Source organism: Lampetra planeri, chromosome 64, assembly GCF_965212315.1.
Source record: "Lampetra planeri chromosome 64, kcLamPlan1.2.h2, whole genome shotgun sequence".
NCBI lineage: Eukaryota > Metazoa > Chordata > Hyperoartia > Petromyzontiformes > Petromyzontidae > Lampetra > Lampetra planeri.
Window position 1 is genome coordinate 3251543 of NC_136170.1, and position 26848 is coordinate 3278390.

General features: G+C 58.5%; 1 protein-coding gene across 1 annotated transcript in view; it reads right to left on the reverse strand.

Moving 5' to 3' along the window:
* The window catches only part of LOC144737059 (ATP-binding cassette sub-family C member 2-like), a 115378-nt gene that overhangs the window by 2936 nt on the left and 85594 nt on the right, over positions 1 to 26848 (reverse strand). Inside the window, exons 37-41 of the mRNA XM_078619708.1 lie at positions 25369 to 25470; positions 21353 to 21499; positions 5605 to 5763; positions 4373 to 4539; positions 2991 to 3185 (exon numbers count right to left, since the gene is read on the reverse strand). Of these exons, the coding sequence (XP_078475834.1) occupies positions 2991 to 3185; positions 4373 to 4539; positions 5605 to 5763; positions 21353 to 21499; positions 25369 to 25470 (770 nt within the window). The remainder of the gene's footprint in view (positions 1 to 2990; positions 3186 to 4372; positions 4540 to 5604; positions 5764 to 21352; positions 21500 to 25368; positions 25471 to 26848) is intronic.

Consider the following 26848-nt stretch of genomic DNA (forward strand, 5'->3'; position numbering starts at 1 on the left):
GGTGAGTGATGGTGGTGAGCGATGATGGTGAGCGATGGTGGTGAGCGATGGTGGTGAGCGATGGTGGTGAGTGATGGTGGTGAGCGATGATGGTGAGCGATGATGGTGAGTGATGGTGGTGAGCGATGATGGTGAGCGATGGTGGTGAGCGATGGTGGTGAGCGATGGTGGTGAGTGATGATGGTGAGTGATGGTGGTGAGCGATGATGGTGAGTGATGGTGGTGAGCGATGGTGGTGAGCGATGGTGGTGAGCGATGATGGTGAGCGATGATGGTGAGCGATGGTGGTGAGCGATGATGGTGAGTGATGGTTGTGAGCGATGATGGTGAGCGATGGTGGTGAGCGATGGTGGTGAGTGATGATGGTGAGCGATGGTTGTGAGCGATGATGGTGAGCGATGGTGGTGAGTGATGGTGGTGAGCGATGGTGGTGAGTGATGGTGGTGAGCGATGGTGGTGAGCGATGATGGTGAGCGATGGTGGTGAGCGATGATGGTGAGCGATGGTGGTGAGCGATGGTGGTGAGTGATGATGGTGAGCGATGGTTGTGAGCGATGATGGTGAGCGATGATGGTGAGTGATGGTGGTGAGCGATGGTGGTGAGCGATGATGGTGAGCGATGGTGGTGAGCGATGGTTGTGAGCGATGATGGTGAGCGATGGTGGTGAGCGATGGTTGTGAGCGATGATGGTGAGCGATGGTGGTGAGCGATGATGGTGAGTGATGATGGTGAGCGATGGTTGTGAGCGATGGTGGTGAGCGATGGTTGTGAGCGATGATGGTGAGCGATGATGGTGAGCGATGGTTGTGAGCGATGGTGGTGAGCGATGGTGGTGAGTGATGGTGGTGAGCGATGGTTGTGAGCGATGGTGGTGAGCGATGGTTGTGAGCGATGATGGTGAGCGATGATGGTGAGCGATGGTTGTGAGCGATGATGGTGAGCGATGGTGGTGAGCGATGGTGGTGAGTGATGGTGGTGAGCGATGGTGGTGAGCGATGGTTGTGAGCGATGATGGTGAGCGATGGTGGTGAGCGATGATGGTGAGTGATGATGGTGAGCGATGGTGGTGAGCGATGATGGTGAGTGATGGTGGTGAGCGATGGTTGTGAGCGATGGTGGTGAGCGATGGTTGTGAGCGATGATGGTGAGCGATGATGGTGAGCGATGGTTGTGAGCGATGATGGTGAGCGATGGTGGTGAGCGATGGTGGTGAGTGATGATGGTGAGCGATGGTTGTGAGCGATGATGGTGAGCGATGATGGTGAGTGATGGTGGTGAGTGATGATGGTGAGCGATGGTGGTGAGTGATGGTGGTGAGCGATGGTGGTGAGCGATGATGGTGAGCGATGGTGGTGAGCGATGGTGGTGAGCGATGATGGTGAGCGATGATGGTGAGCGATGGTGGTGAGCGATGGTGGTGAGCGATGATGGTGAGTGATGATGGTGAGCGATGATGGTGAGCGATGGTGGTGAGCGATGGTGGTGAGTGATGATGGTGAGTGATGGTGGTGAGTGATGATGGTGAGCGATGGTGGTGAGCGATGGTGGTGAGTGATGATGGTGAGTGATGATGGTGAGCGATGGTGGTGAGCGATGGTGGTGAGCGATGGTGGTGAGTGATGATGGTGAGCGATGGTGGTGAGCGATGGTGGTGAGCGATGATGGTGAGCGATGGTGGTGAGTGATGATGGTGAGCGATGGTGGTGAGCGATGGTGGTGAGTGATGATGGTGAGCGATGGTGGTGAGCGATGGTGGTGAGCGATGGTGGTGAGCGATGGTGGTGAGCGATGGTGGTGAGTGATGATGGTGAGCGATGGTGGTGAGCGATGGTGGTGAGCGATGATGGTGAGCGATGGTGGTGAGTGATGATGGTGAGCGATGGTGGTGAGCGATGGTGGTGAGTGATGATGGTGAGCGATGGTGGTGAGCGATGGTGGTGAGCGATGGTGGTGAGCGATGATGGTGAGCGATGGTGGTGAGCGATGATGGTGAGCGATGATGGTGAGCGATGATGGTGAGCGATGGTGGTGAGCGATGATGGTGAGCGATGATGGTGAGCGATGGTGGTGAGCGATGATGGTGAGCGATGATGGTGAGCGATGGTGGTGAGCGATGGTGGTGAGCGATGGTGGTGAGCGATGGTGGTGAGCGATGATGGTGAGCGATGATGGTGAGCGATGGCGGTGAGCGATGGTGGTGAGCGATGGTGAGCGATGGTGGTGAGCGATGATGGTGAGCGATGGTGGTGAGCGATGGTGGTGAGCGATGATGGTGAGCGATGGTGGTGAGCGATGGCGGTGAGCGATGATGGTGAGCGATGGTGGTGAGCGATGATGGTGAGCGATGATGGTGAGCGATGGTGGTGAGCGATGATGGTGAGCGATGGTGGTGAGCGATGATGGTGAGCGATGATGGTGAGCGATGGTGGTGAGCGATGGTGGTGAGCGATGATGGTGAGCGATGGTGGTGAGCGATGATGGTGAGCGATGATGGTGAGCGATGGTGGTGAGCGATGGTGGTGAGCGATGGTGGTGAGCGATGGTGGTGAGCGATGGTGGTGAGCGATGGCGGTGAGCGATGATGGTGAGCGATGATGGTGAGCGATGGCGGTGAGCGATGGTGGTGAGCGATGGTGGTGAGCGATGGTGGTGAGCGATGATGGTGAGCGATGATGGTGAGCGATGGTGGTGAGCGATGATGGTGAGCGATGATGGTGAGCGATGATGGTGAGCGATGGTGGTGAGCGATGGTGGTGAGCGATGATGGTGAGCGATGATGGTGAGCGATGGTGGTGAGCGATGGTGGTGAGCGATGATGGTGAGCGATGATGGTGAGCGATGGTGGTGAGCGATGGTGGTGAGCGATGATGGTGAGCGATGATGGTGAGCGATGGTGGTGAGCGATGATGGTGAGCGATGATGGTGAGCGATGATGGTGAGCGATGATGGTGAGCGATGGTGGTGAGCGATGGTGGTGAGCGAGGCTCACCGCGTGTAGTCCATGACGGTGTGCAGGCGGTGAGCGATGGTGAGCACGGTCTGCGAGTGGAAGGCTCCCCGCAGGGTGCTCTGGATGAGGCCGTCCGTCTCCAGGTCGACGGCCGCCGTGGCCTCGTCCAGGATGAGGACGCGGCTCCCGCGCAGGAGAGCGCGCGCCAGGCACAGCAGCTGCCGCTGCCCCACGCTGCAGACACGCACAGACACGCCGGCTCACACGTGGGCTGACACACGCTGACACACGCTGACACACGCTGACACGCGCGCTGACACGCGCGCTGACACGCAGACACGCGCACTGACACGTGGGCTGACATGCGCAGACACGCGGGCTGCCACACTGACACGCGCACTGACACGCACAGACACACGCTGACAGACACGGCCTGTGCTGACACGCACAGACACGGGCCTGACACGGGCTGACAGACACGCGGCCGCATGGGAGGGCTGGGATGCGCAGACACAGCCTGGCACACACAGACACAGCCTGGCACGCACAGACACAGCCTGGCACGCACAGACACAGCCTGGCACGCACAGACACAGCCTGGCACGCACAGACACAGCCTGGCACACACAGACACAGCCTGGCACACACAGACACAGCCTGGCACACACAGACACAGCCTGGCACACACAGACACAGCCTGGCACACACAGACACAGCCTCGCACACACAACACAGCCTCGCACACACAGACACAGCCTGGCACACACAGACACAGCCTGGCACACACAGACACAGCCTGGCACACACAGACACAGCCTGGCACACACAGATCCAGCCTGGCACACACAGACACAGCCTGGCACACACAGACACAGCCTGGCACACACAGACACAGCCTGGCACACACAGACACAGCCTGGCACACACAGACACAGCCTGGCACACACAGACACAGCCTGGCACACACAGACACAGCCTGGCACACACAGACATAGCCTGGCACACACAGACACAGCCTCGCACACACAGACACAGCCTGGCACACACAGACACAGCCTGGCACACACAGACACAGCCTGGCACACACAGACACAGCCTGGCACACACAGACACAGCCTGGCACACACAGACACAGCCTGGCACACACAGACACAGCCTGGCACACACAGACACAGCCTCGCACACACAGACACAGCCTGGCACACACAGACACAGCCTGGCACACACAGAAACAGCCTGGCACACACAGACACAGCCTGGCACACACAGACACAGCCTGGCACACACAGACACAGCCTGGCACACACAGACACAGCCTGGCACACACAGACACAGCCTGGCACGGCAGCCAACGTCCGTCCCCCCAGCCCCATCCTCCTCCTGCACCTAGCCTGGCACGGGGCTCGTGGTCGGGGCGGCACCTGAGGTTGTCGCCCCCCTCGCTGAGCCGGTGCGTGAGGCCCTGCGGCAAGCCGCGGGCGAAGCCGCCCAGGTTCGCCTGCTCCAGCGCCGCCCACAGCGCCTCGTCCCCGTGCTGCCCCAGCGGGTCCAGGTTCGTGCGCAGGGACCCCGAGAAGATCACGGGGTCCTGGGGGAGAGGGGAGGCGGGGGCAGGTAGGGGTGACGTCACCACGATGCTTGTGCCAGGCCATGTGCACCTTGAGGCTACCACGTGAAGTGTTGAACGCCCGCTGGCAGGAGGTCACGGGGCAGACCCAGCAGGTGCCACGGGTCGACTGACCGAGATGACCGAGATGACTGGTTGATGCACCAGGCTAGATCCCACACAGCAGCAGCAGCAACATCGCCACCCCCTTGCGGTGGTACCCAGTAGCATGTGAGCGCGTATGTGAGTGTGTAGGTGAGTGTGCAGGTGAGTTTACAGGTGAGTGTGCAGGTGAGTGTGCAGGTGAGTGTGTAGGTGAGTGTATAGGTGAGTGCAGGTGAGTGTGCAGGTGAGAGTGCAGGTGAGTGTGCAGGTGAGTGTGCAGGTGAGAGTGCAGGTGAGTGTGCAGGTGAGTGTGCAGGTGAGGGTGCAGGTGTGAGTGCAGGTGTGAGTGCAGGTGAGTGTGCAGGTGAGTGTGCAGGTGAGTGTGTAGGTGAGTGTGCAGGTGAGTGTACAGGTGAGTGTACAGGTGTGAGTGCAGGTGTGAGTGTAGGTGAGTGTAGGTGAGTGTGCAGGTGAGTGTGCAGGTGAGGGTGCAGGTGAGGGTGCAGGTGAGTGTGCAGGTGAGTGTGTAGGTGAGTGTGTAGGTGAGTGTGCAGGTGTGTGTGCAGGTGAGGGTGCAGGTGTGAGTGCAGGTGTGAGTGCAGGTGAGTGTGCAGGTGTGAGTGCAGGTGTGAGTGCAGGTGTGAGTGCAGGTGTGAGTGCAGGTGAGAGTGCAGGTGTGAGTGCAGGTGTGAGTGCAGGTGAGTGTGCAGGTGAGGGTGCAGGCGAGGGTGCAGGTGAGGGTGCAGGCGAGGGTGCAGGTGAGGGTGCAGGCGAGGGTGCAGGTGAGGGTGCAGGTGAGGGTGCAGGTGAGTGTGTAGGTGAGTGTGCAGGCGTGAGTGCAGGTGAGTGTGCAGGTGAGTGTGCAGGTGAGTGTGCAGGTGAGTGTACAGGTGAGGGTGCAGGTGAGCTGCGTCCGCAGGTGAGCTGTGCACCGAGCCTCACCTGCGGGATGATGGTGAGCTTTGAGCGCAGGTCGTGCAGCCCCAGGCGGGCGATGTCCACGCCGTCGATGCGGATGGCTCCGTGCGCCGGCTCCACCAGCCGGAAGAGGCAGCTGGCCAGCGAGGACTTGCCCGCTCCCGTGCGCCCAACGATGCCAATCTGCGGGGGGGGGGGCGGGGGGGGGTAAACCGCTGGTTCGTGGACTGGCAGACGCACGAGAGAGATAGAGAGTCCGTGGCCTGGCATATGGAGCTGGGTTACCCAGTGGCTAGCGGGGTGAGCGAGTGGCTAGCGGAGCGAGTGGCTAGCGGAGTGAGTGGCTAGTGGGGTGAGTGAGTGGCTAGTGGGGTGAGTGAGTGGCTAGTGGGGTGAGTGAGTGGCTAGTGGGGTGAGTGAGTGGCTAGTGGGGTGAGCGAGTGGCTAGGGGGTGAGCGAGTGGCTAGCGGAGTGAGTGGCTAGTGGGGTGAGTGAGTGGCTAGTGGGGTGAGTGAGTGGCTAGCGGAGTGAGTGGCTAGCGGAGTGAGTGGCTAGTGGGGTGAGCGAGTGGCTAGTGTGGTGAGCGAGTGGCTAGTGGGGTGAGCGAGTGGCTAGTGGGGTGAGTGAGTGGCTAGTGGGGTGAGCGAGTGGCTAGTGGGGTGAGCGAGTGGCTAGTGGGGTGAGCGAGTGGCTAGTGGGGTGAGCGAGTGGCTAGTGGGGGTGAGCGAGTGGCTAGCGGGGTGAGCGAGTGGCTAGTGGGGTGAGCGAGTGGCTAGTGGAGTAAGTGAGTGGCTAGTGGGGTGAGCGAGTGGCTAGTGGGGTGAGCGAGTGGCTAGTGGGGTGAGCGAGTGGCTAGTGGGGTGAGCGAGTGGCTAGTGGGGTGAGCGAGTGGCTAGCGGGGTGAGCGAGTGGCTAGTGGGGTGAGCGAGTGGCTAGTGGAGTGAGTGAGTGGCTAGCGGAGTGAGTGAGTGGCTAGTGGGGTGAGCGAGTGGCTAGTGGAGTGAGTGAGTGGCTAGTGGGGTGAGTGAGTGGCTAGTGGAGTGAGCGAGTGGCTAGCAGAGTGAGTGAGTTGCTAGTGGGGGTGAGCGAGTGGCTAGCGGAGTGAGTGAGTGGCTAGTGGGGTGAGCGAGTGGCTAGCGGAGTGAGTGAGTGGCTAGCGGAGTGAGTGAGTGGCTAGTGGGGTGAGCGAGTGGCTAGTGGAGTGAGTGAGTGGCTAGTGGGGTGAGAGAGTGGCTAGCGGAGTGAGTGGCTAGTGGAGTGAGTGAGTGGCTAGTGGAGTGAGTGAGTGGCTAGTGGGGTGAGTGAGTGGCTAGTGGGGTGAGTGAGTGGCTAGTGGGGTGAGCGAGTGGCTAGGGGGTGAGCGAGTGGCTAGCGGAGTGAGTGGCTAGTGGGGTGAGTGAGTGGCTAGTGGGGTGAGTGAGTGGCTAGCGGAGTGAGTGGCTAGCGGAGTGAGTGGCTAGTGGGGTGAGCGAGTGGCTAGTGTGGTGAGCGAGTGGCTAGTGGGGTGAGCGAGTGGCTAGTGGGGTGAGTGAGTGGCTAGTGGGGTGAGCGAGTGGCTAGTGGGGTGAGCGAGTGGCTAGTGGGGTGAGCGAGTGGCTAGTGGGGTGAGCGAGTGGCTAGTGGGGTGAGTGAGTGGCTAGTGGGGTGAGCGAGTGGCTAGTGGGGTGAGCGAGTGGCTAGTGGGGTGAGCGAGTGGCTAGTGGGGTGAGCGAGTGGCTAGTGGGGTGAGCGAGTGGCTAGCGGGGTGAGCGAGTGGCTAGTGGGGTGAGCGAGTGGCTAGTGGAGTAAGTGAGTGGCTAGTGGGGTGAGCGAGTGGCTAGTGGGGTGAGCGAGTGGCTAGTGGGGTGAGCGAGTGGCTAGTGGGGTGAGCGAGTGGCTAGTGGGGTGAGCGAGTGGCTAGCGGGGTGAGCGAGTGGCTAGTGGGGTGAGCGAGTGGCTAGTGGAGTGAGTGAGTGGCTAGCGGAGTGAGTGAGTGGCTAGTGGGGTGAGCGAGTGGCTAGTGGAGTGAGTGAGTGGCTAGTGGGGTGAGTGAGTGGCTAGTGGAGTGAGCGAGTGGCTAGCAGAGTGAGTGAGTTGCTAGTGGGGTGAGCGAGTGGCTAGCGGAGTGAGTGAGTGGCTAGTGGGGTGAGCGAGTGGCTAGCGGAGTGAGTGAGTGGCTAGCGGAGTGAGTGAGTGGCTAGTGGGGTGAGCGAGTGGCTAGTGGAGTGAGTGAGTGGCTAGTGGGGTGAGAGAGTGGCTAGCGGAGTGAGTGAGTGGCTAGTGGAGTGAGTGAGTGGCTAGTGGAGTGAGTGAGTGGCTAGTGGGGTGAGTGAGTGGCTAGTGGGGTGAGTGAGTGGCTAGTGGGGTGAGCGAGTGGCTAGGGGGTGAGCGAGTGGCTAGCGGAGTGAGTGGCTAGTGGGGTGAGTGAGTGGCTAGTGGGGTGAGTGAGTGGCTAGCGGAGTGAGTGGCTAGCGGAGTGAGTGGCTAGTGGGGTGAGCGAGTGGCTAGTGTGGTGAGCGAGTGGCTAGTGGGGTGAGCGAGTGGCTAGTGGGGTGAGTGAGTGGCTAGTGGGGTGAGCGAGTGGCTAGTGGGGTGAGCGAGTGGCTAGTGGGGTGAGCGAGTGGCTAGTGGGGTGAGCGAGTGGCTAGTGGGGTGAGCGAGTGGCTAGCGGGGTGAGCGAGTGGCTAGTGGGGTGAGCGAGTAGCTAGTGGAGTAAGTGAGTGGCTAGTGGGGTGAGCGAGTGGCTAGTGGGGTGAGCGAGTGGCTAGTGGGGTGAGCGAGTGGCTAGTGGAGTGAGCGAGTGGCCAGTGGGGTGAGCGAGTGGCTAGTGGGGTGAGCGAGTGGCTAGTGGGGTGAGCGAGTGGCTAGTGGGGTGAGCGAGTGGCTAGTGGGGTGAGCGAGTGGCTAGCGGGGTGAGCGAGTGGCTAGTGGGGTGAGCGAGTGGCTAGTGGAGTGAGTGAGTGGCTAGCGGAGTGAGTGAGTGGCTAGTGGGGTGAGCGAGTGGCTAGTGGAGTGAGTGAGTGGCTAGTGGGGTGAGTGAGTGGCTAGTGGAGTGAGCGAGTGGCTAGCAGAGTGAGTGAGTGGCTAGTGGGGTGAGCGAGTGGCTAGCGGAGTGAGTGAGTGGCTAGTGGGGTGAGCGAGTGGCTAGCGGAGTGAGTGAGTGGCTAGCGGAGTGAGTGAGTGGCTAGTGGGGTGAGCGAGTGGCTAGTGGAGTGAGTGAGTGGCTAGTGGGGTGAGAGAGTGGCTAGCGGAGTGAGTGAGTGGCTAGTGGAGTGAGTGAGTGGCTAGTGGAGTGAGTGAGTGGCTAGTGGGGTGAGTGAGTGGCTAGTGGGGTGAGTGAGTGGCTAGTGGGGCGAGTGACTGGCTAGTGGAGTGAGTGAGTGGCTAGTGGGGTGAGAGAGTGGCTAGCGGAGTGAGTGAGTGGCTAGCGGAGTGAGTGAGTGGCTAGTGGGGTGAGCGAGTGGCTAGTGGGGTGAGCGAGTGGCTAGTGGGGTGAGCGAGTGGCTAGTGGGGTGAGCGAGTGGCTAGCGGGGTGAGCGAGTGGCTAGTGGGGTGAGCGAGTAGCTAGTGGAGTAAGTGAGTGGCTAGTGGGGTGAGCGAGTGGCTAGTGGGGTGAGCGAGTGGCTAGTGGGGTGAGCGAGTGGCTAGTGGAGTGAGCGAGTGGCCAGTGGGGTGAGCGAGTGGCTAGTGGGGTGAGCGAGTGGCTAGTGGGGTGAGCGAGTGGCTAGTGGGGTGAGCGAGTGGCTAGTGGGGTGAGCGAGTGGCTAGCGGGGTGAGCGAGTGGCTAGTGGGGTGAGCGAGTGGCTAGTGGAGTGAGTGAGTGGCTAGCGGAGTGAGTGAGTGGCTAGTGGGGTGAGCGAGTGGCTAGTGGAGTGAGTGAGTGGCTAGTGGGGTGAGTGAGTGGCTAGTGGAGTGAGCGAGTGGCTAGCAGAGTGAGTGAGTGGCTAGTGGGGTGAGCGAGTGGCTAGCGGAGTGAGTGAGTGGCTAGTGGGGTGAGCGAGTGGCTAGCGGAGTGAGTGAGTGGCTAGCGGAGTGAGTGAGTGGCTAGTGGGGTGAGCGAGTGGCTAGTGGAGTGAGTGAGTGGCTAGTGGGGTGAGAGAGTGGCTAGCGGAGTGAGTGAGTGGCTAGTGGAGTGAGTGAGTGGCTAGTGGAGTGAGTGAGTGGCTAGTGGGGTGAGTGAGTGGCTAGTGGGGTGAGTGAGTGGCTAGTGGGGCGAGTGACTGGCTAGTGGAGTGAGTGAGTGGCTAGTGGGGTGAGAGAGTGGCTAGCGGAGTGAGTGAGTGGCTAGCGGAGTGAGTGAGTGGCTAGTGGGGTGAGCGAGTGGCTAGTGGGGTGAGTGAGTGGCTAGTGGAGTGAGTGAGTGGCTAGTGGGGTGAGTGAGTGGCTAGTGGAGTGAGTGGCTAGTGGGGTGAGAGAGTGGCTAGCGGAGTGAGTGAGTGGCTAGCGGGGTGAGCGAGTGGCTAGTGGGGTGAGCGAGTAGCTAGTGGAGTAAGTGAGTGGCTAGTGGGGTGAGCGAGTGGCTAGTGGGGTGAGCGAGTGGCTAGTGGGGTGAGCGAGTGGCTAGTGGAGTGAGCGAGTGGCCAGTGGGGTGAGCGAGTGGCTAGTGGGGTGAGCGAGTGGCTAGTGGGGTGAGCGAGTGGCTAGTGGGGTGAGCGAGTGGCTAGTGGGGTGAGCGAGTGGCTAGCGGGGTGAGCGAGTGGCTAGTGGGGTGAGCGAGTGGCTAGTGGAGTGAGTGAGTGGCTAGCGGAGTGAGTGAGTGGCTAGTGGGGTGAGCGAGTGGCTAGTGGAGTGAGTGAGTGGCTAGTGGGGTGAGTGAGTGGCTAGTGGAGTGAGCGAGTGGCTAGCAGAGTGAGTGAGTGGCTAGTGGGGTGAGCGAGTGGCTAGCGGAGTGAGTGAGTGGCTAGTGGGGTGAGCGAGTGGCTAGCGGAGTGAGTGAGTGGCTAGCGGAGTGAGTGAGTGGCTAGTGGGGTGAGCGAGTGGCTAGTGGAGTGAGTGAGTGGCTAGTGGGGTGAGAGAGTGGCTAGCGGAGTGAGTGAGTGGCTAGTGGAGTGAGTGAGTGGCTAGTGGAGTGAGTGAGTGGCTAGTGGGGTGAGTGAGTGGCTAGTGGGGTGAGTGAGTGGCTAGTGGGGCGAGTGACTGGCTAGTGGAGTGAGTGAGTGGCTAGTGGGGTGAGAGAGTGGCTAGCGGAGTGAGTGAGTGGCTAGCGGAGTGAGTGAGTGGCTAGTGGGGTGAGCGAGTGGCTAGTGGGGTGAGCGAGTGGCTAGTGGGGTGAGCGAGTGGCTAGTGGGGTGAGCGAGTGGCTAGCGGGGTGAGCGAGTGGCTAGTGGGGTGAGCGAGTAGCTAGTGGAGTAAGTGAGTGGCTAGTGGGGTGAGCGAGTGGCTAGTGGGGTGAGCGAGTGGCTAGTGGGGTGAGCGAGTGGCTAGTGGAGTGAGCGAGTGGCCAGTGGGGTGAGCGAGTGGCTAGTGGGGTGAGCGAGTGGCTAGTGGGGTGAGCGAGTGGCTAGTGGGGTGAGCGAGTGGCTAGTGGGGTGAGCGAGTGGCTAGCGGGGTGAGCGAGTGGCTAGTGGGGTGAGCGAGTGGCTAGTGGAGTGAGTGAGTGGCTAGCGGAGTGAGTGAGTGGCTAGTGGGGTGAGCGAGTGGCTAGTGGAGTGAGTGAGTGGCTAGTGGGGTGAGTGAGTGGCTAGTGGAGTGAGCGAGTGGCTAGCAGAGTGAGTGAGTGGCTAGTGGGGTGAGCGAGTGGCTAGCGGAGTGAGTGAGTGGCTAGTGGGGTGAGCGAGTGGCTAGCGGAGTGAGTGAGTGGCTAGCGGAGTGAGTGAGTGGCTAGTGGGGTGAGCGAGTGGCTAGTGGAGTGAGTGAGTGGCTAGTGGGGTGAGAGAGTGGCTAGCGGAGTGAGTGAGTGGCTAGTGGAGTGAGTGAGTGGCTAGTGGAGTGAGTGAGTGGCTAGTGGGGTGAGTGAGTGGCTAGTGGGGTGAGTGAGTGGCTAGTGGGGCGAGTGACTGGCTAGTGGAGTGAGTGAGTGGCTAGTGGGGTGAGAGAGTGGCTAGCGGAGTGAGTGAGTGGCTAGCGGAGTGAGTGAGTGGCTAGTGGGGTGAGCGAGTGGCTAGTGGGGTGAGTGAGTGGCTAGTGGAGTGAGTGAGTGGCTAGTGGGGTGAGTGAGTGGCTAGTGGAGTGAGTGGCTAGTGGGGTGAGAGAGTGGCTAGCGGAGTGAGTGAGTGGCTAGCGGAGTGAGTGAGTGGCTAGTGGGGTGAGCGAGTGGCTAGTGGGGTGAGCGAGTGGCTAGCGGAGTGAGTGAGTGGCTAGTGGGGTGAGCGAGTGGCTAGTGGGGTGAGTGAGTGGCTAGCGGAATGAGTGAGTGGCTAGCGGAGTGAGTGAGTGGCTAGTGGAGTGAGTGAGTGGCTAGTGGGGTGAGTGAGTGGCTAGTGGAGTGAGTGAGTGGCTAGTGGGGTGAGAGAGTGGCACGCGGATTGAGTGAGTGGCTAGTGGAGTGAGTGAGTGGCTAGCGGAGTGAGTGAGTGGCTAAAGTGGGGTGAGCGAGTGGCTAGTGGAGTGAGTGAGTGGCTAGTAGGGTGAGTGAGTGGCTAGTGGGGTGAGTGAGTGGCTAGTGGAGTGAGTGAGTGGCTAGTGGGGTGAGAGAGTGGCTAGCGGAGTGAGTGAGTGGCTAGTGGAGTGAGTGAGTGGCTAGCGGAGTGAGTGAGTGGCTAGTGGGGTGAGCGAGTGGCTAGTGGAGTGAGTGAGTGGCTAGCGGAGTGAGTGAGTGGCTAGTGGGGTGAGTGAGTGGATAGCGGAGTGAGTGAGTAGCTAGTGGGGTGAGCGAGTGGCTATTGGGGTGAGCGAGTGGCTAGCGGAGTGAGTGAGTGGCTAGCGGGGTGAGTGAGTGGCTAGTGGAGTGAGTGAGTGGCTAGTGGAGTGAGTGAGTGGCTAGTGGGGTGAGCGAGTGGCTAGTGGGGTGAGTGAGTGGCTAGCGGAATGAGTGAGTGGCTAGCGGAGTGAGTGAGTGGCTAGTGGAGTGAGTGAGTGGCTAGTGGGGTGAGTGAGTGGCTAGTGGAGTGAGTGAGTGGCTAGTGGGGTGAGAGAGTGGCACGCGGAGTGAGTGAGTGGCTAGTGGAGTGAGTGAGTGGCTAGCGGAGTGAGTGAGTGGCTAAAGTGGGGTGAGCGAGTGGCTAGTGGAGTTAGTGAGTGGCTAGTGGGGTGAGTGAGTGGCTAGTGGGGTGAGTGAGTGGCTAGTGGAGTGAGTGAGTGGCTAGTGGGGTGAGAGAGTGGCTAGCGGAGTGAGTGAGTGGCTAGTGGAGTGAGTGAGTGGCTAGCGGAGTGAGTGAGTGGCTAGTGGGGTGAGCGAGTGGCTAGTGGAGTGAGTGGCTAGCGGAGTGAGTGAGTGGCTAGTGGGGTGAGTGAGTGGATAGCGGAGTGAGTGAGTGGCTAGTGGGGTGAGCGAGTGGCTAGTGGGGTGAGCGAGTGGCTAGCGGAGTGAGTGATTGGCTAGCGGGGTGAGTGAGTGGCTAGTGGAGTGAGTGAGTGGCTAGTGGAGTGAGTGAGTGGCTAGTGGGGTGAGCGAGTGGCTAGTGGGGTGAGCGAGTGGCTAGTGGGGTGAGCGAGTGGCTAGTGGGGTGAGCGAGTGGCTAGCGGAGTGAGCGAGTGGCTAGTGGAGTGAGCGAGGGGCTAGTGGAGTGAGCGAGTGGCTAGCGGGGTGAGTGAGTGGCAAGCGGGGTGAGTGAGTGGCTAGTGGGGTGAGCGAGTGGCTAGTCGGGTGAGCGAGTGGCTAGTGGAGTGAGTGAGTGGCTAGCGGAGTGAGTGAGTGGCTAGTGGAGTGAGTGAGTGGCTAGTGGGGTGAGTGAGTGGCTAGTGGAGTGAGTGAGTGGCTAGTGGGGTGAGAGAGTGGCTAGCGTAGTGAGTGAGTGGCTAGTGGAGTGAGTGAGTGGCTAGCGGAGTGAGTGAGTGGCTAGTGGGGTGAGCGAGTGGCTAGTGGAGTGAGTGAGTGGCTAGTGGGGTGAGTGAGTGGCTAGTGGGGTGAGTGAGTGGCTAGTGGAGTGAGTGAGTGGCTAGTGGGGTGAGAGAGTGGCTAGCAGAGTGAGTGAGTGGCTAGTGGAGTGAGTGAGTGGCTAGCGGAGTGAGTGAGTGGCTAGTGGGGTGAGCGAGTGGCTAGTGGAGTGAGTGAATGGCTAGCGGAGTGAGTGAGTGGCTAGTGGGGTGAGTGAGTGGCTAGCGGAGTGAGTGAGTGGCTAGTGGGGTGAGCGAGTGGCTAGTGGGGTGAGCGAGTGGCTAGCGGAGTGAGTGAGTGGCTAGCGGGGTGAGTGAGTGGCTAGCGGGGTGAGTGAGTGGCTAGCGGGGTGAGAGAGTGGCTAGCGGAGTGAGTGAGTGGCTAGTGAGTGAGTGAGTGGCTAGTGGAGTGAGTGAGTGGCTAGTGGAGTGAGTGAGTGGCTAGTGGGGTGAGTGAGTGGCTAGTGGAGTGAGTGAGTGGCTAGTGGGGTGAGAGAGTGGCTAGCGTAGTGAGTGAGTGGCTAGTGGAGTGAGTGAGTGGCTAGCGGAGTGAGTGATTGGCTAGTGGGGTGAGCGAGTGGCTAGTGGAGTGAGTGAGTGGCTAGTGGGGTGAGTGAGTGGCTAGTGGGGTGAGTGAGTGGCTAGTGGAGTGAGTGAGTGGCTAGTGGGGTGAAAGAGTGGCTAGCAGAGTGAGTGAGTGGCTAGTGGAGTGAGTGAGTGGCTAGCGGAGTGAGTGAGTGGCTAGTGGGGTGAGCGAGTGGCTAGTGGAGTGAGTGAATGGCTAGCGGAGTGAGTGAGTGGCTAGTGGGGTGAGTGAGTGGCTAGCGGAGTGAGTGAGTGGCTAGTGGGGTGAGCGAGTGGCTAGTGGGGTGAGCGAGTGGCTAGCGGAGTGATTGAGTGGCTAGCGGGGTGAGTGAGTGGCTAGCGGGGTGAGTGAGTGGCTAGCGGGGTGAGAGAGTGGCTAGCGGAGTGAGTGAGTGGCTAGTGAGTGAGTGAGTGGCTAGTGAGCGAGTGGCTAGTGGGGTGAGCGAGTGGCTAGCGGAGTGAGCGAGTGGCTAGTGGGGTGAGCGAGTGGCTAGCGGAGTGAGCGAGTGGCTAGTGGAGTGAGCGAGTGGCTAGTGGAGTGAGCGAGTGGCTAGCGGGGTGAGTGAGTGGCTAGCGGGGTGAGTGAGTGGCTAGTGGGGTGAGCGAGTGGCTAGTGGGGTGAGCGAGTGGCTAGCGGGGTGAGTGAGTGGCTAGCGGGGTGAGTGAGTGGCTAGTGGGGTGAGCGAGTGGCTAGTGGGGTGAGTGAGTGGCTAGTGGAGTGAGTGAGTGGCTAGTGGGGTGAGCGAGTGGCTAGTGGGGTGAGCGAGTGGCTAGTGGGGTGAGCGAGTGGCTAGTGGGGTGAGCGAGTGGCTAGCGGAGTGAGTGAGTGGCTAGTGGAGTGAGCGAGTGGCTAGCGGAGTGAGCGAGTGGCTAGTGGAGTGAGCGAGTGGCTAGCGGGGTGAGTGAGTGGCTAGTGGAGTGAGCGAGTGGCTAGCGGGGTGAGCGAGTGGCTAGTGGAGTGAGTGAGTGGCTAGCAGGGTGAGCGAGTGGCTAGTGGAGTGAGTATGTGGCTAGCGGAGTGAGTGAGTGGCTAGTGGAGTGAGTGAGTGGCTAGTGGAGTGAGTGAGTGGCTAGTGGGATGAGTGAGTGGCTAGTGGGGTGAGTGAGTGGCTAGTGGGGTGAGTGAGTGGCTAGTGGGGTGAGTGAGTGGCTAGTGGAGTGAGTGAGTGGCTAGTGGGGTGAGTGAGTGGCTAGTGGGGTGAGTGAGTGGCTAGTGGGGTGAGTGAGTGGCTAGTGGGGTGAGTGAGTGGCTAGTGGGGTGAGTGAGTGGCTAGTGGAGTGAGTGAGTGGCTAGTGGGGTGAGTGAGTGGCTAGTGGGGTGAGTGAGTGGCTAGTGGGGTGAGTGAGTGGCTAGTGGGGTGAGTGAGTGGCTAGTGGGGTGAGTGAGTGGCTAGTGGGGTGAGTGAGTGGCTAGTGGGGTGAGTGAGTGGCTAGTGGGGTGAGTGAGTGGCTAGTGGGGTGAGAGAGTGGCTAGTGGGGTGAGTGAGTGGCTAGTGGGGTGAGTGAGTGGCTAGTGGGGTGAGAGAGTGGCTAGTGGGGTGAGCGAGTGGCTAGTGGGGTGAGAGAGTGGCTAGTTGGGTGAGCGAGTGGCTAGTGGGGTGAGTGGCTAGTGGAGTGAGTGAGTGGCTAGTGGGGTGAGAGAGTGGCTAGTGGGGTGAGTGAGTGGCTAGTGGGGTGAGTGAGTGGCTAGTGGAGTGAGTGAGTGGCTAGTGGAGTGCGTGAGTGGCTAGCGGGGTGAGTGAGTGGCTAGTGGAGTGCGTGAGTGGCTAGCGGGGTGAGCGAGTGGCTAGCGGGGTGAGCGAGTGGCTAGCGGGGTGAGTGAGTGGCTAGTGGAGTGAGTGAGTGGCTAGTGGGGTGAGTGAGTGGCTAGTGGAGTGAGTGAGTGGCTAGTGGGGTGAGAGAGTGGCTAGCGTAGTGAGTGAATGGCTAGTGGAGTGAGTGAGTGGCTAGCGGAGTGAGTGAGTGGCTAGTGGGGTGAGCGAGTGGCTAGTAGAGTGAGTGAGTGGCTAGTGGGGTGAGTGAGTGGCTAGTGGGGTGAGTGAGTGGCTAGTGGAGTGAGTGAGTGGCTAGTGGGGTGAGAGAGTGGCTAGCAGAGTGAGTGAGTGGCTAGTGGAGTGATTGAGTGGCTAGCGGAGTGAGTGAGTGGCTAGTGGGGTGAGCGAGTGGCTAGTGGAGTGAGTGAATGGCTAGCGGAGTGAGTGAGTGGCTAGTGGGGTGAGTGAGTGGCTAGCGGAGTGAGTGAGTGGCTAGTGGGGTGAGCGAGTGGCTAGTGGGGTGAGCGAGTGGCTAGCGGAGTGAGTGAGTGGCTAGCGGGGTGAGTGAGTGGCTAGCGGGGTGAGTGAGTGGCTAGCGGGGTGAGAGAGTGGCTAGCGGAGTGAGTGAGTGGCTAGTGAGTGAGTGAGTGGCTAGTAGAGTGAGTGAGTGGCTAGTGGGGTGAGAGAGTGGCTAGCGGAGTGAGTGAGTGGCTAGTGAGTGAGTGAGTGGCTAGTGAGCGAGTGGCTAGTGGGGTGAGCGAGTGGCTAGCGGAGTGAGCGAGTGGCTAGTGGGGTGAGCGAGTGGCTAGCGGAGTGAGCGAGTGGCTAGTGGAGTGAGCGAGTGGCTAGTGGAGTGAGCGAGTGGCTAGCGGGGTGAGTGAGTGGCTAGCGGGGTGAGTGAGTGGCTAGTGGGGTGAGCGAGTGGCTAGTGGGGTGAGCGAGTGGCTAGCGGGGTGAGTGAGTGGCTAGCGGGGTGAGTGAGTGGCTAGTGGGGTGAGCGAGTGGCTAGTGGGGTGAGTGAGTGGCTAGTGGAGTGAGTGAGTGGCTAGTTGGGTGAGCGAGTGGCTAGTGGGGTGAGCGAGTGGCTAGTGGGGTGAGCGAGTGGCTAGTGGGGTGAGCGAGTGGCTAGCGGAGTGAGTGAGTGGCTAGTGGAGTGAGCGAGTGGCTAGCAAAGTGAGCGAGTGGCTAGTGGAGTGAGCGAGTGGCTAGCGGGGTGAGTGAGTGGCTAGTGGAGTGAGCGAGTGGCTAGCGGGGTGAGCGAGTGGCTAGTGGAGTGAGTGAGTGGCTAGCAGGGTGAGCGAGTGGCTAGTGGAGTGAGTGAGTGGCTAGCGGAGTGAGTGAGTGGCTAGTGGAGTGAGTGAGTCGCTAGTGGGGTGAGTGAGTGGCTAGTGGGATGAGTGAGTGGCTAGTGGGGTGAGTGAGTGGCTAGTGGGGTGAGTGAGTGGCTAGTGGGGTGAGTGAGTGGCTAGTGGAGTGAGTGAGTGGCTAGTGTGGTGAGTGAGTGGCTAGTGGGGTGAGTGAGTGGCTAGTGGGGTGAGTGAGTGGCTAGTGGGATGAGTGAGTGGCTAGTGGGGTGAGTGAGTGGCTAGTGGAGTGAGTGAGTGGCTAGTGGGGTGAGTAAGTGGCTAGTGGGGTGAGTGAGTGGCTATTGGGGTGAGTGAGTGGCTAGTGGGGTGAGTGAGTGGCTAGTGGGGTGAGTGAGTGGCTAGTGGGGTGAGTGGCTAGTGGTGTGAGTGAGTGGCTAGTGGGGTGAGTGAGTGGCTGTGGAGTGAGAGAGTGGCTAGTGGGGTGAGAGAGTGGCTAGTGGGGTGAGCGAGTGGCTAGTGGGGTGAGAGAGTGGCTAGTGGGGTGAGCGAGTGGCTAGTGGGGTGAGAGAGTGGCTAGTGGGGTGAGTGAGTGGCTAGTGGGGTGAGAGAGTGGCTAGTGGGGTGAGCGAGTGGCTAGTGGGGTGAGAGAGTGGCTAGTTGGATGAGCGAGTGGCTAGTGGGGTGAGTGAGTGGCTAGTGGGGTGAGCGAGTGGCTAGCGGGGTGAGAGAGTGTCTAGTGGAGTGAGTGAGTGGCTAGCGGGGTGAGCGAGTGGCTAGTGGGGTGAGTGAGTGGCTAGTGGAGTGAGTGAGTGGCTAGTGGGGTGAGAGAGTGGCTAGTGGGGTGAGTGAGTGGCTAGTGGGGTGAGTGAGTGGCTAGTGGAGTGAGTGAGTGGCTAGTGGAGTGCGTGAGTGGCTAGCGGGGTGAGTGAGTGGCTAGTGGAGTGCGTGAGTGGCTAGCGGGGTGAGCGAGTGGCTAGCGGGGTGAGCGAGTGGCTAGCGGGGTGAGTGAGTGGCTAGTGGAGTGAGTGAGTGGCTAGTGGGGTGAGTGAGTGGCTAGTGGAGTGAGTGAGTGGCTAGTGGGGTGAGAGAGTGGCTAGCGTAGTGAGTGAATGGCTAGTGGAGTGAGTGAGTGGCTAGCGGAGTGAGTGAGTGGCTAGTGGGGTGAGCGAGTGGCTAGTAGAGTGAGTGAGTGGCTAGTGGGGTGAGTGAGTGGCTAGTGGGGTGAGTGAGTGGCTAGTGGAGTGAGTGAGTGGCTAGTGGGGTGAGAGAGTGGCTAGCAGAGTGAGTGAGTGGCTAGTGGAGTGAGTGAGTGGCTAGCGGAGTGAGTGAGTGGCTAGTGAGGTGAGCGAGTGGCTAGTGGAGTGAGTGAATGGCTAGCGGAGTGAGTGAGTGGCTAGTGGGGTGAGTGAGTGGCTAGCGGAGTGAGTGAGTGGCTAGTGGGGTGAGCGAGTGGCTAGTGGGGTGAGCGAGTGGCTAGCGGAGTGAGTGAGTGGCTAGCGGGGTGAGTGAGTGGCTAGCGGGGTGAGTGAGTGGCTAGCGGGGTGAGAGAGTGGCTAGCGGAGTGAGTGAGTGGCTAGTGAGTGAGTGAGTGGCTAGTGGAGTGAGTGAGTGGCTAGTGGGGTGAGAGAGTGGCTAGCGGAGTGAGTGAGTGGCTAGTGAGTGAGTGAGTGGCTAGTGAGCGAGTGGCTAGTGGGGTGAGCGAGTGGCTAGCGGAGTGAGCGAGTGGCTAGTGGGGTGAGCGAGTGGCTAGCGGAGTGAGCGAGTGGCTAGTGGAGTGAGCGAGTGGCTAGTGGAGTGAGCGAGTGGCTAGCGGGGTGAGTGAGTGGCTAGCGGGGTGAGTGAGTGGCTAGTGGGGTGAGCGAGTGGCTAGTGGGGTGAGCGAGTGGCTAGCGGGGTGAGTGAGTGGCTAGCGGGGTGAGTGAGTGGCTAGTGGGGTGAGCGAGTGGCTAGTGGGGTGAGTGAGTGGCTAGTGGAGTGAGTGAGTGGCTAGTTGGGTGAGCGAGTGGCTAGTGGGGTGAGCGAGTGGCTAGTGGGGTGAGCGAGTGGCTAGTGGGGTGAGCGAGTGGCTAGCGGAGTGAGTGAGTGGCTAGTGGAGTGAGCGAGTGGCTAGCAAAGTGAGCGAGTGGCTAGTGGAGTGAGCGAGTGGCTAGCGGGGTGAGTGAGTGGCTAGTGGAGTGAGCGAGTGGCTAGCGGGGTGAGCGAGTGGCTAGTGGAGTGAGTGAGTGGCTAGCAGGGTGAGCGAGTGGCTAGTGGAGTGAGTGAGTGGCTAGCGGAGTGAGTGAGTGGCTAGTGGAGTGAGTGAGTCGCTAGTGGGGTGAGTGAGTGGCTAGTGGGATGAGTGAGTGGCTAGTTGGGTGAGTGAGTGGCTAGTGGGGTGAGTGAGTGGCTAGTGGGGTGAGTGAGTGGCTAGTGGAGTGAGTGAGTGGCTAGTGTGGTGAGTGAGTGGCTAGTGGGGTGAGTGAGTGGCTAGTGGGGTGAGTGAGTGGCTAGTGGGATGAGTGAGTGGCTAGTGGGGTGAGTGAGTGGCTAGTGGAGTGAGTGAGTGGCTAGTGGGGTGAGTAAGTGGCTAGTGGGGTGAGTGAGTGGCTATTGGGGTGAGTGAGTGGCTAGTGGGGTGAGTGAGTGGCTAGTGGGGTGAGTGAGTGGCTAGTGGGGTGAGTGGCTAGTGGTGTGAGTGAGTGGCTAGTGGGGTGAGTGAGTGGCTGTGGAGTGAGAGAGTGGCTAGTGGGGTGAGAGAGTGGCTAGTGGGGTGAGCGAGTGGCTAGTGGGGTGAGAGAGTGGCTAGTGGGGTGAGCGAGTGGCTAGTGAGGTGAGAGAGTGGCTAGTGGGGTGAGTGAGTGGCTAGTGGGGTGAGAGAGTGGCTAGTGGGGTAAGCGAGTGGCTAGTGGGGTGAGAGAGTGGCTAGTTGGATGAGCGAGTGGCTAGTGGGGTGAGTGAGTGGCTAGTGGGGTGAGCGAGTGGCTAGCGGGGTGAGAGAGTGTCTAGTGGAGTGAGTGAGTGGCTAGCGGGGTGAGTGAGTGGCTAGTGGGGTGAGTGAGTGGCTAGTGGGGTGAGTGAGTGGCTAGTTGAGTGAGCGAGTGGCTAGCGGGGTGAGCGAGTGGCTAGTGGAGTGAGTGAGTGGCTAGTGGAGTGCGTGAGTGGCTAGCGGGGTGAGTGAGTGGCTAGTTGAGTGAGCGAGTGGCTAGTGGAGTGAGCGAGTGGCTAGTGGAGTGAGTGAGTGGCTAGTGGAGTGCGTGAGTGGCTAGCGGGGTGAGTGAGTGGCTAGTTGAGTGAGCGAGTGGCTAGCGGGGTGAGCGAGTGGCTAGTGGAGTGAGTGAGTGGCTAGCGGGGTGAGCGAGTGGCTAGCAGGATGAGCGAGTGGCTAGTGGAGTGAGTGAGTGGCTAGCGGGGTGAGCGAGTGGCTAGCAGGGTGAGTGGCAAGCGGGGTGAGTGAGTGGCTAGTGGGGTGAGTGAGTGGCTAGTGGGGTGAGTGAGTGGCTAGTGGGGTGAGTGAGTGGCTAGCGGGGTGAGTGAGTGGCTAGTGGGGTGAGTGAGTGGCTAGTGGGGTGAGTGAGTGGCTAGCGGGGTGAGTGAGTAGCTAGCGGAGTGAGTGGCTAGCGGGGTGAGCGAGTGGCTAGTGGAGTGAGTGAGTGGCTAGTGGAGTGCGTGAGTGGCTAGCGGGGTGAGTGAGTGGCTAGTTGAGTCAGCGAGTGGCTAGCGGGGTGAATGAGTGGCTAGTTGAGTGAGCGAGTGGCTAGTGGTGTGAGTGAGTGGCTAGTGGGGTGAGTGAGTGGCTAGTGGGGTGAGTGAGTGGCTAGTGGGGTGAGAGAGTGGCTAGTGGGGTGAGTGAGTGGCTAGTGGGGTGAGTGAGTGGCTAGTGGAGTGAGTGAGTGGCTAGCGGGGTGAGTGAGTGGCTAGTGGGGTGAGTGAGTGGCTAGTGGGGTGAGTGAGTGGCTAGTTGAGTGAGCGAGTGGCTAGCGGGGTGAGCGAGTGGCTAGTGGAGTGAGTGAGTGGCTAGCGGGGTGCGTGAGTGGCTAGCGGGGTGAGCGAGTGGCTAGCGGGGTGAGCGAGTGGCTAGCGGGGTGAGCGAGTGGCTAGTGGAGTGAGTGAGTGGCTAGTGGAGTGCGTGAGTGGCTAGCGGGGTGAGTGAGTGACTAGCGGAGTGAGTGGCTAGCGGGGTGAGTGACTGGTCACCTTCTCCCCGGGCAGCACGCTGCAGCTGATGGCCTGCAGCACGAGCCGGAGGCCCGGGCGGTAGCGCACCGCAAAGTCCTCAAACACGACGGCGCCTCGCGACGGCCATCCCTCGGGTGGGCGCGTCTCCTCCACCACCCACGCGGCCTGCCCCACCACAACAACCACAACCACAACAACCACAACAACCACAACAATAACCACCAATCGCCACAAATTGGCAGTGACAATCACCGCGTCGGTTGTGCCAGGCCTGTCAACCCCTTGTCACTTGTACACTCACCACTACACTCACCACTAGTACACTCACCATTTGTACACTCACCACTACACTCACCACTAGTACACTCACCACTAGTACACTCACCACTAGTACACTCACCACTAGTACACTCACCATTTGTACACTCACCACTAGTACACTCACCACTAGTACACTCACCACTAGTACACTCACCACTAGTACACTCACCATTTGTACACTCACCACTACACTCACCACTAGTACACTCACCACTAGTACACTCACCACTAGTACACTCACCATTTGTACACTCACCACTACACTCACCACTAGTACACTCACCATTTGTACACTCACCACTAGTACACTCACCACTAGTACACTCACCACTAGTACACTCACCATTTGTACACTCACCACTACACTCACCACTAGTACACTCACCACTAGTACACTCACCACTAGTACACTCACCACTAGTACACTCACCACTAGTACACTCACCATTTGTACACTCACCACTACACTCACCACTAGTACACTCACCACTAGTACACTCGCCACTAGTACACTCACCATTTGTACACTCACCAATACACTCACCACTAGTACACTCACCACTAGTACACTCACCACTAGTACACTCACCACTAGTACACTCACCACTAGTACACTCACCACTAGTACACTCACCATTTGTACACTCACCACTACACTCACCACTAGTACACTCACCACTAGTACACTCGCCACTAGTACACTCACCATTTGTACACTCACCACTACACTCACCACTAGTACACTCACCACTAGTACACTCACCACTAGTACACTCACCATTTGTACACTCACCAATACACTCACCACTAGTACACTCACCACTAGTACACTCACCATTTGTACACTCACCACTAGTACACTCACCACTAGTACACTCACCACTAGTACACTCACCACTACACTCACCACTAGTACACTCACCACTAGTACACTCACCACTAGTACACTCAACACTACACTCACCACTAGTACACTCACCACTATTACACTCAACACTACACTCACCACTAGTACACTCACCACTACACTCAACACTACACTCACCACTAGTACACTCACCACTAGTACACTCACCACTATTACACTCAACACTACACTCACCACTAGTACACTCACCACTACACTCAACACTACACTCACCACTAGTACACTCACCACTACACTCACCATTACACTCACCACTAGTACACCCACCACTACACTCAACACTACACTCACCACTACACTCACCATTACACTCACCACTAGTACACTCCACTCAACACTCACCACCACTACACTCACCACTACACACCTATCAACCCCTTATCATTGCCTACCTGACTACAGACCAATGCAGACCCTATTGCTCACCCCGTGCCCCTTACAAATCTCAACGTTCACCCTGCACAGTCCCACCACCACGAGGGACAACACACAAATACATCATCTACATCAATGTCCCCACATTGAAACGGCTGTACGCCGTATGGACCTGAAAACTCAATGTCCCTGCACAAGAATATTGGCTTAAACCGTACGGGTCAACAGCGATGCTGGTGCCAGGCTATGTGCACTTTAAGGCCACGTGAGATGTCTAAAGCCCTCTGGCAGGAGGTCACGGGATGGGTGCCATGGGTCGACTGGCCGAGATGACTGCAAACTTGGCCACACCACAAAGAGAAAGATCCCCCCTATAGCCTGTGAAAGACCGTAGGGGCAAGTGCTGCTAGCAAGCACGTACGAAGGCCGGCATGGCACACGAGGGGGTGGGTGGCCAGCACCACGCCCGGCCGCCTTTGTCTCCCCAGTTACAATGTTCACGACACATCGCGCCAGGTACTCGCTCGCTCGCTCGCAGCACCTATGGAGGCCGAACACGCAGACACACACACATGGTGATGGTGTCGACAATAACGTTGAGCGTGGTGATGATGATGTTGAGAATGGTGATAGTGGTGATGACGGTGATGATGTTGAGGATGGTGATGATGGTGATAGTGATGGTGATGATGTTGATAATGGTGATAGTGATGATGATGGTGATGATGTTGAGGATGGTGATGATGTTGAGAATGGTGATAGTGGTGATGACGGTGATGATGTAGAGGATGGTGATGATGGTGATAGTGATGATGATGGTGGTGATGATGATGTTGGAAATTGTGATAGTGATGATGACGGTGATGAGGTTGAGGATGGTGATGATGTTGGGAATGGTGATAGTGATGATGATGGTGATGATGTTGAGGATGGTGATGATGTTGGGAATGGTGATAGTGATGATGATGGTGATGATGTTGAAGATGGTGATAGTGATGATGATGGTGATGATGTTGAGGATGGTGATAGTGATGATGACGGTGATGATGTTGAGGATGGTGATAGTGATGATGACGGTGATGATGTTGATGATGGTGATGATGGTGATAGTGATGATGATGGTGATGATGTTGATGATGGTGATGATGTTGATAATGGTGATAGTGATGATGACGGTGATGATGTTGATGATGGTGATGATGTTGATAATGGTGATAGTGATGATGACGGTGATGATGATGTTGAGGATGGTGATGATGTTTGAAATTGTGATAGTGATGATGACGGTGATGATGTTGAGGATGGTGATGATGTTGGGAATGGTGATAGTGATGATGACGGTGATGATGATGTTGAGGATGGTGATGATGTTTGAAATTGTGATAGTGATGATGACGGTGATGATGTTGAGGATGGTGATGATGTTGGGAATGGTGATAGTGGTGATGATGATGATGGTCATAATGGTGATGATGATGATGGTGATAATGGTGATGGTGATGATGATGGTGGTGGTGACGATGGCAGTGACAATGGTGATGATGATGGTGACGATGGTGATGATGGTGATGATGATGGTGACAGTGGTGACGATGATAATGATGACAATGCCGATCAAGATGTTGATGAGAAGTAACAAAGATGGTCACAATGACGATTTTGACGATGGCGATAGTGGTGATGATGGTGATGATGATGTTGGTGGTGACGATTGTGATGACGGTGATAAGGACGATGATGATGTTGGTGACAGCGGTGACGATGATGATGTTGGTGGTGACGATGGTGGTGATGATGACGATGGCAGTGACAATGGTGATTATGGTGTTGACAGTGGTGACGATGATGATGGTGACGATGGTGATGATGATGATGGTGACGATAATGATGTTGGTGACAGCGGTGACGATGGTGATGTTGGTGGTGACGATGGTGGTGATGATGACGATGGTGGTGATGATGACGATGGTGGTGATGATGACGATGGTGGTGACGATGATGTTGGTGACAGCGGTGACGATGATGATGTTGGTGGTGACGATGGTGGTGATGATGACGATGGTGGTGATGATGACGATGGTGGTGATGATGACGATGGTGGTGATGATGACGATGGTGGTGATGATGACGATGGTGGTACTGATGACGATGGCAGTGACAATGGTGATTATGGTGTTGACAGTGGTGATGATGATGGTGACAGTGGTGACGATGATGATGGTGACGATGGTGATGATGATGATGATGATGGTGACGATGATAATGATGACAATGCCAATCAAGATGTTGATGAGAAGTAACAATGATGGTCACAATGACGATTTTGACAATGGCAATTTTGACGATGGCGATAATGATGATGTTGGTGACCGCGACGACGACAACGATGTTGCTAGCGTCGACGTGACACCTCGTTCTCCTCCTCGCTGTACTCGCGGACTCGCTCCACCGCCACGATGTTCGTCTCCAGCTCGCACGTCTGCTGCACCAGCCAGTTCAGCGTCTGCGTCACCTGACCCGCAAAAAGACAAAGGTGCCTTCAAACACCCGTATAGCCTGCTGGGGGCAAGTGCTGTTAGTTCCTAGCGGCACTAGCTATGCAGGCCGGCACTGCGATGTTCATACACCACAGCAGGTACTCGGTTTGAGGCTGAGTCGACCTAGAGGGAACCCCAATGACCGGCTCTGGCGAGGCCCGCTAGAGGGAGTCGAACTCGGGTCGCCGGGTTCGTGGTGCGGAGTGCCGTGTGGAAGCCGCCTGGCCCGTAACTCCGCACGAGGCTTCGGGTCTTCTCGGCCACGGTCGTGCCCAACTCTTCTCTCCGCTTGAGAAACGCGGATCGCTTTGTCGGTGGAACATCTGCAATAGTTAAAACCGTTCAGGCTGGCCTGCCTACCATCCACCCTGGGTTTAACCAGACTGGGTTACATTGTGAGGAGCTCACAAATATTTTCAATATCGGGACACAGTCTCCATCCGTGATTTCCTCCGGCAGGCAAGGCTGCATTGGCTGGGTCACGTAGACCGCATGCCCAGACAGCTTTTGTTTGGCCAGATCGAGGGGGCTAAACGGGCGCGGCACGGGCTAGAGAAGAGATGGAGTGACGTGGTACAGGAGGACGTGGAGCTGAATGGACTTGCCGATGACTGGTACCAGCGGTGTCAAGATCGGCCTCAGTGGAGGAGGCTCGTGAAGGACGCTACTGGGCAATTGGAGGCAGTCGCCCTCCAACAACAACGGAGGGCAGAGGAGCGACGCTCACAACGGGCGAGTTGGTACAGTAGGGGGCACAGGAGGTGCATCAGCCAGTCATCTCGGTCATCTCGGTCAGTCGACCCATGGCACCTGCTGGGTCTGCCCCGTGACCTCCTGCCAGTGGGCGTTCGACACTTCACGTGGCCTCAAGGTGCACTTGGCCTGGCACAAGCGTCGTGATGATGTCACCACCACTTAGTGGCGAATGGCGGTTGTTGTTGTTGTTGTTGTAGGTGTGTGTGTAGTGTGTGTGTGTAGGTGTGTGTGTGTGTGTCCGGCAAAACAAACTCCTACCTCCTCGTGGTGCCGGACGGGCAACACTGTCGTGGACAGTGCTGTAGGGGGAGGGCCATGGGCCTCTCCCCTCATGGCGTCTGTGACCACCACAGTGGCTAAACGGGGGCTCTGGACGGGTGCGAGGGGCTGGTAACCCCTCCACCTTCAATTAACTACCACTAAACTACGATATAAACAAAAAGCTGTAACAAATAAGCTTGTGCCGGAGGCCCCGGGGGGTCAGGCTTTCATGACGTCTCCTGGCCAAACCCCATATGGCGGAGCCAGCAGATTGAATCTTCACCCTCGGGGCTCCTCCAGAAACAACGAAAAACCATTGCAGATGGCCACGTGGAA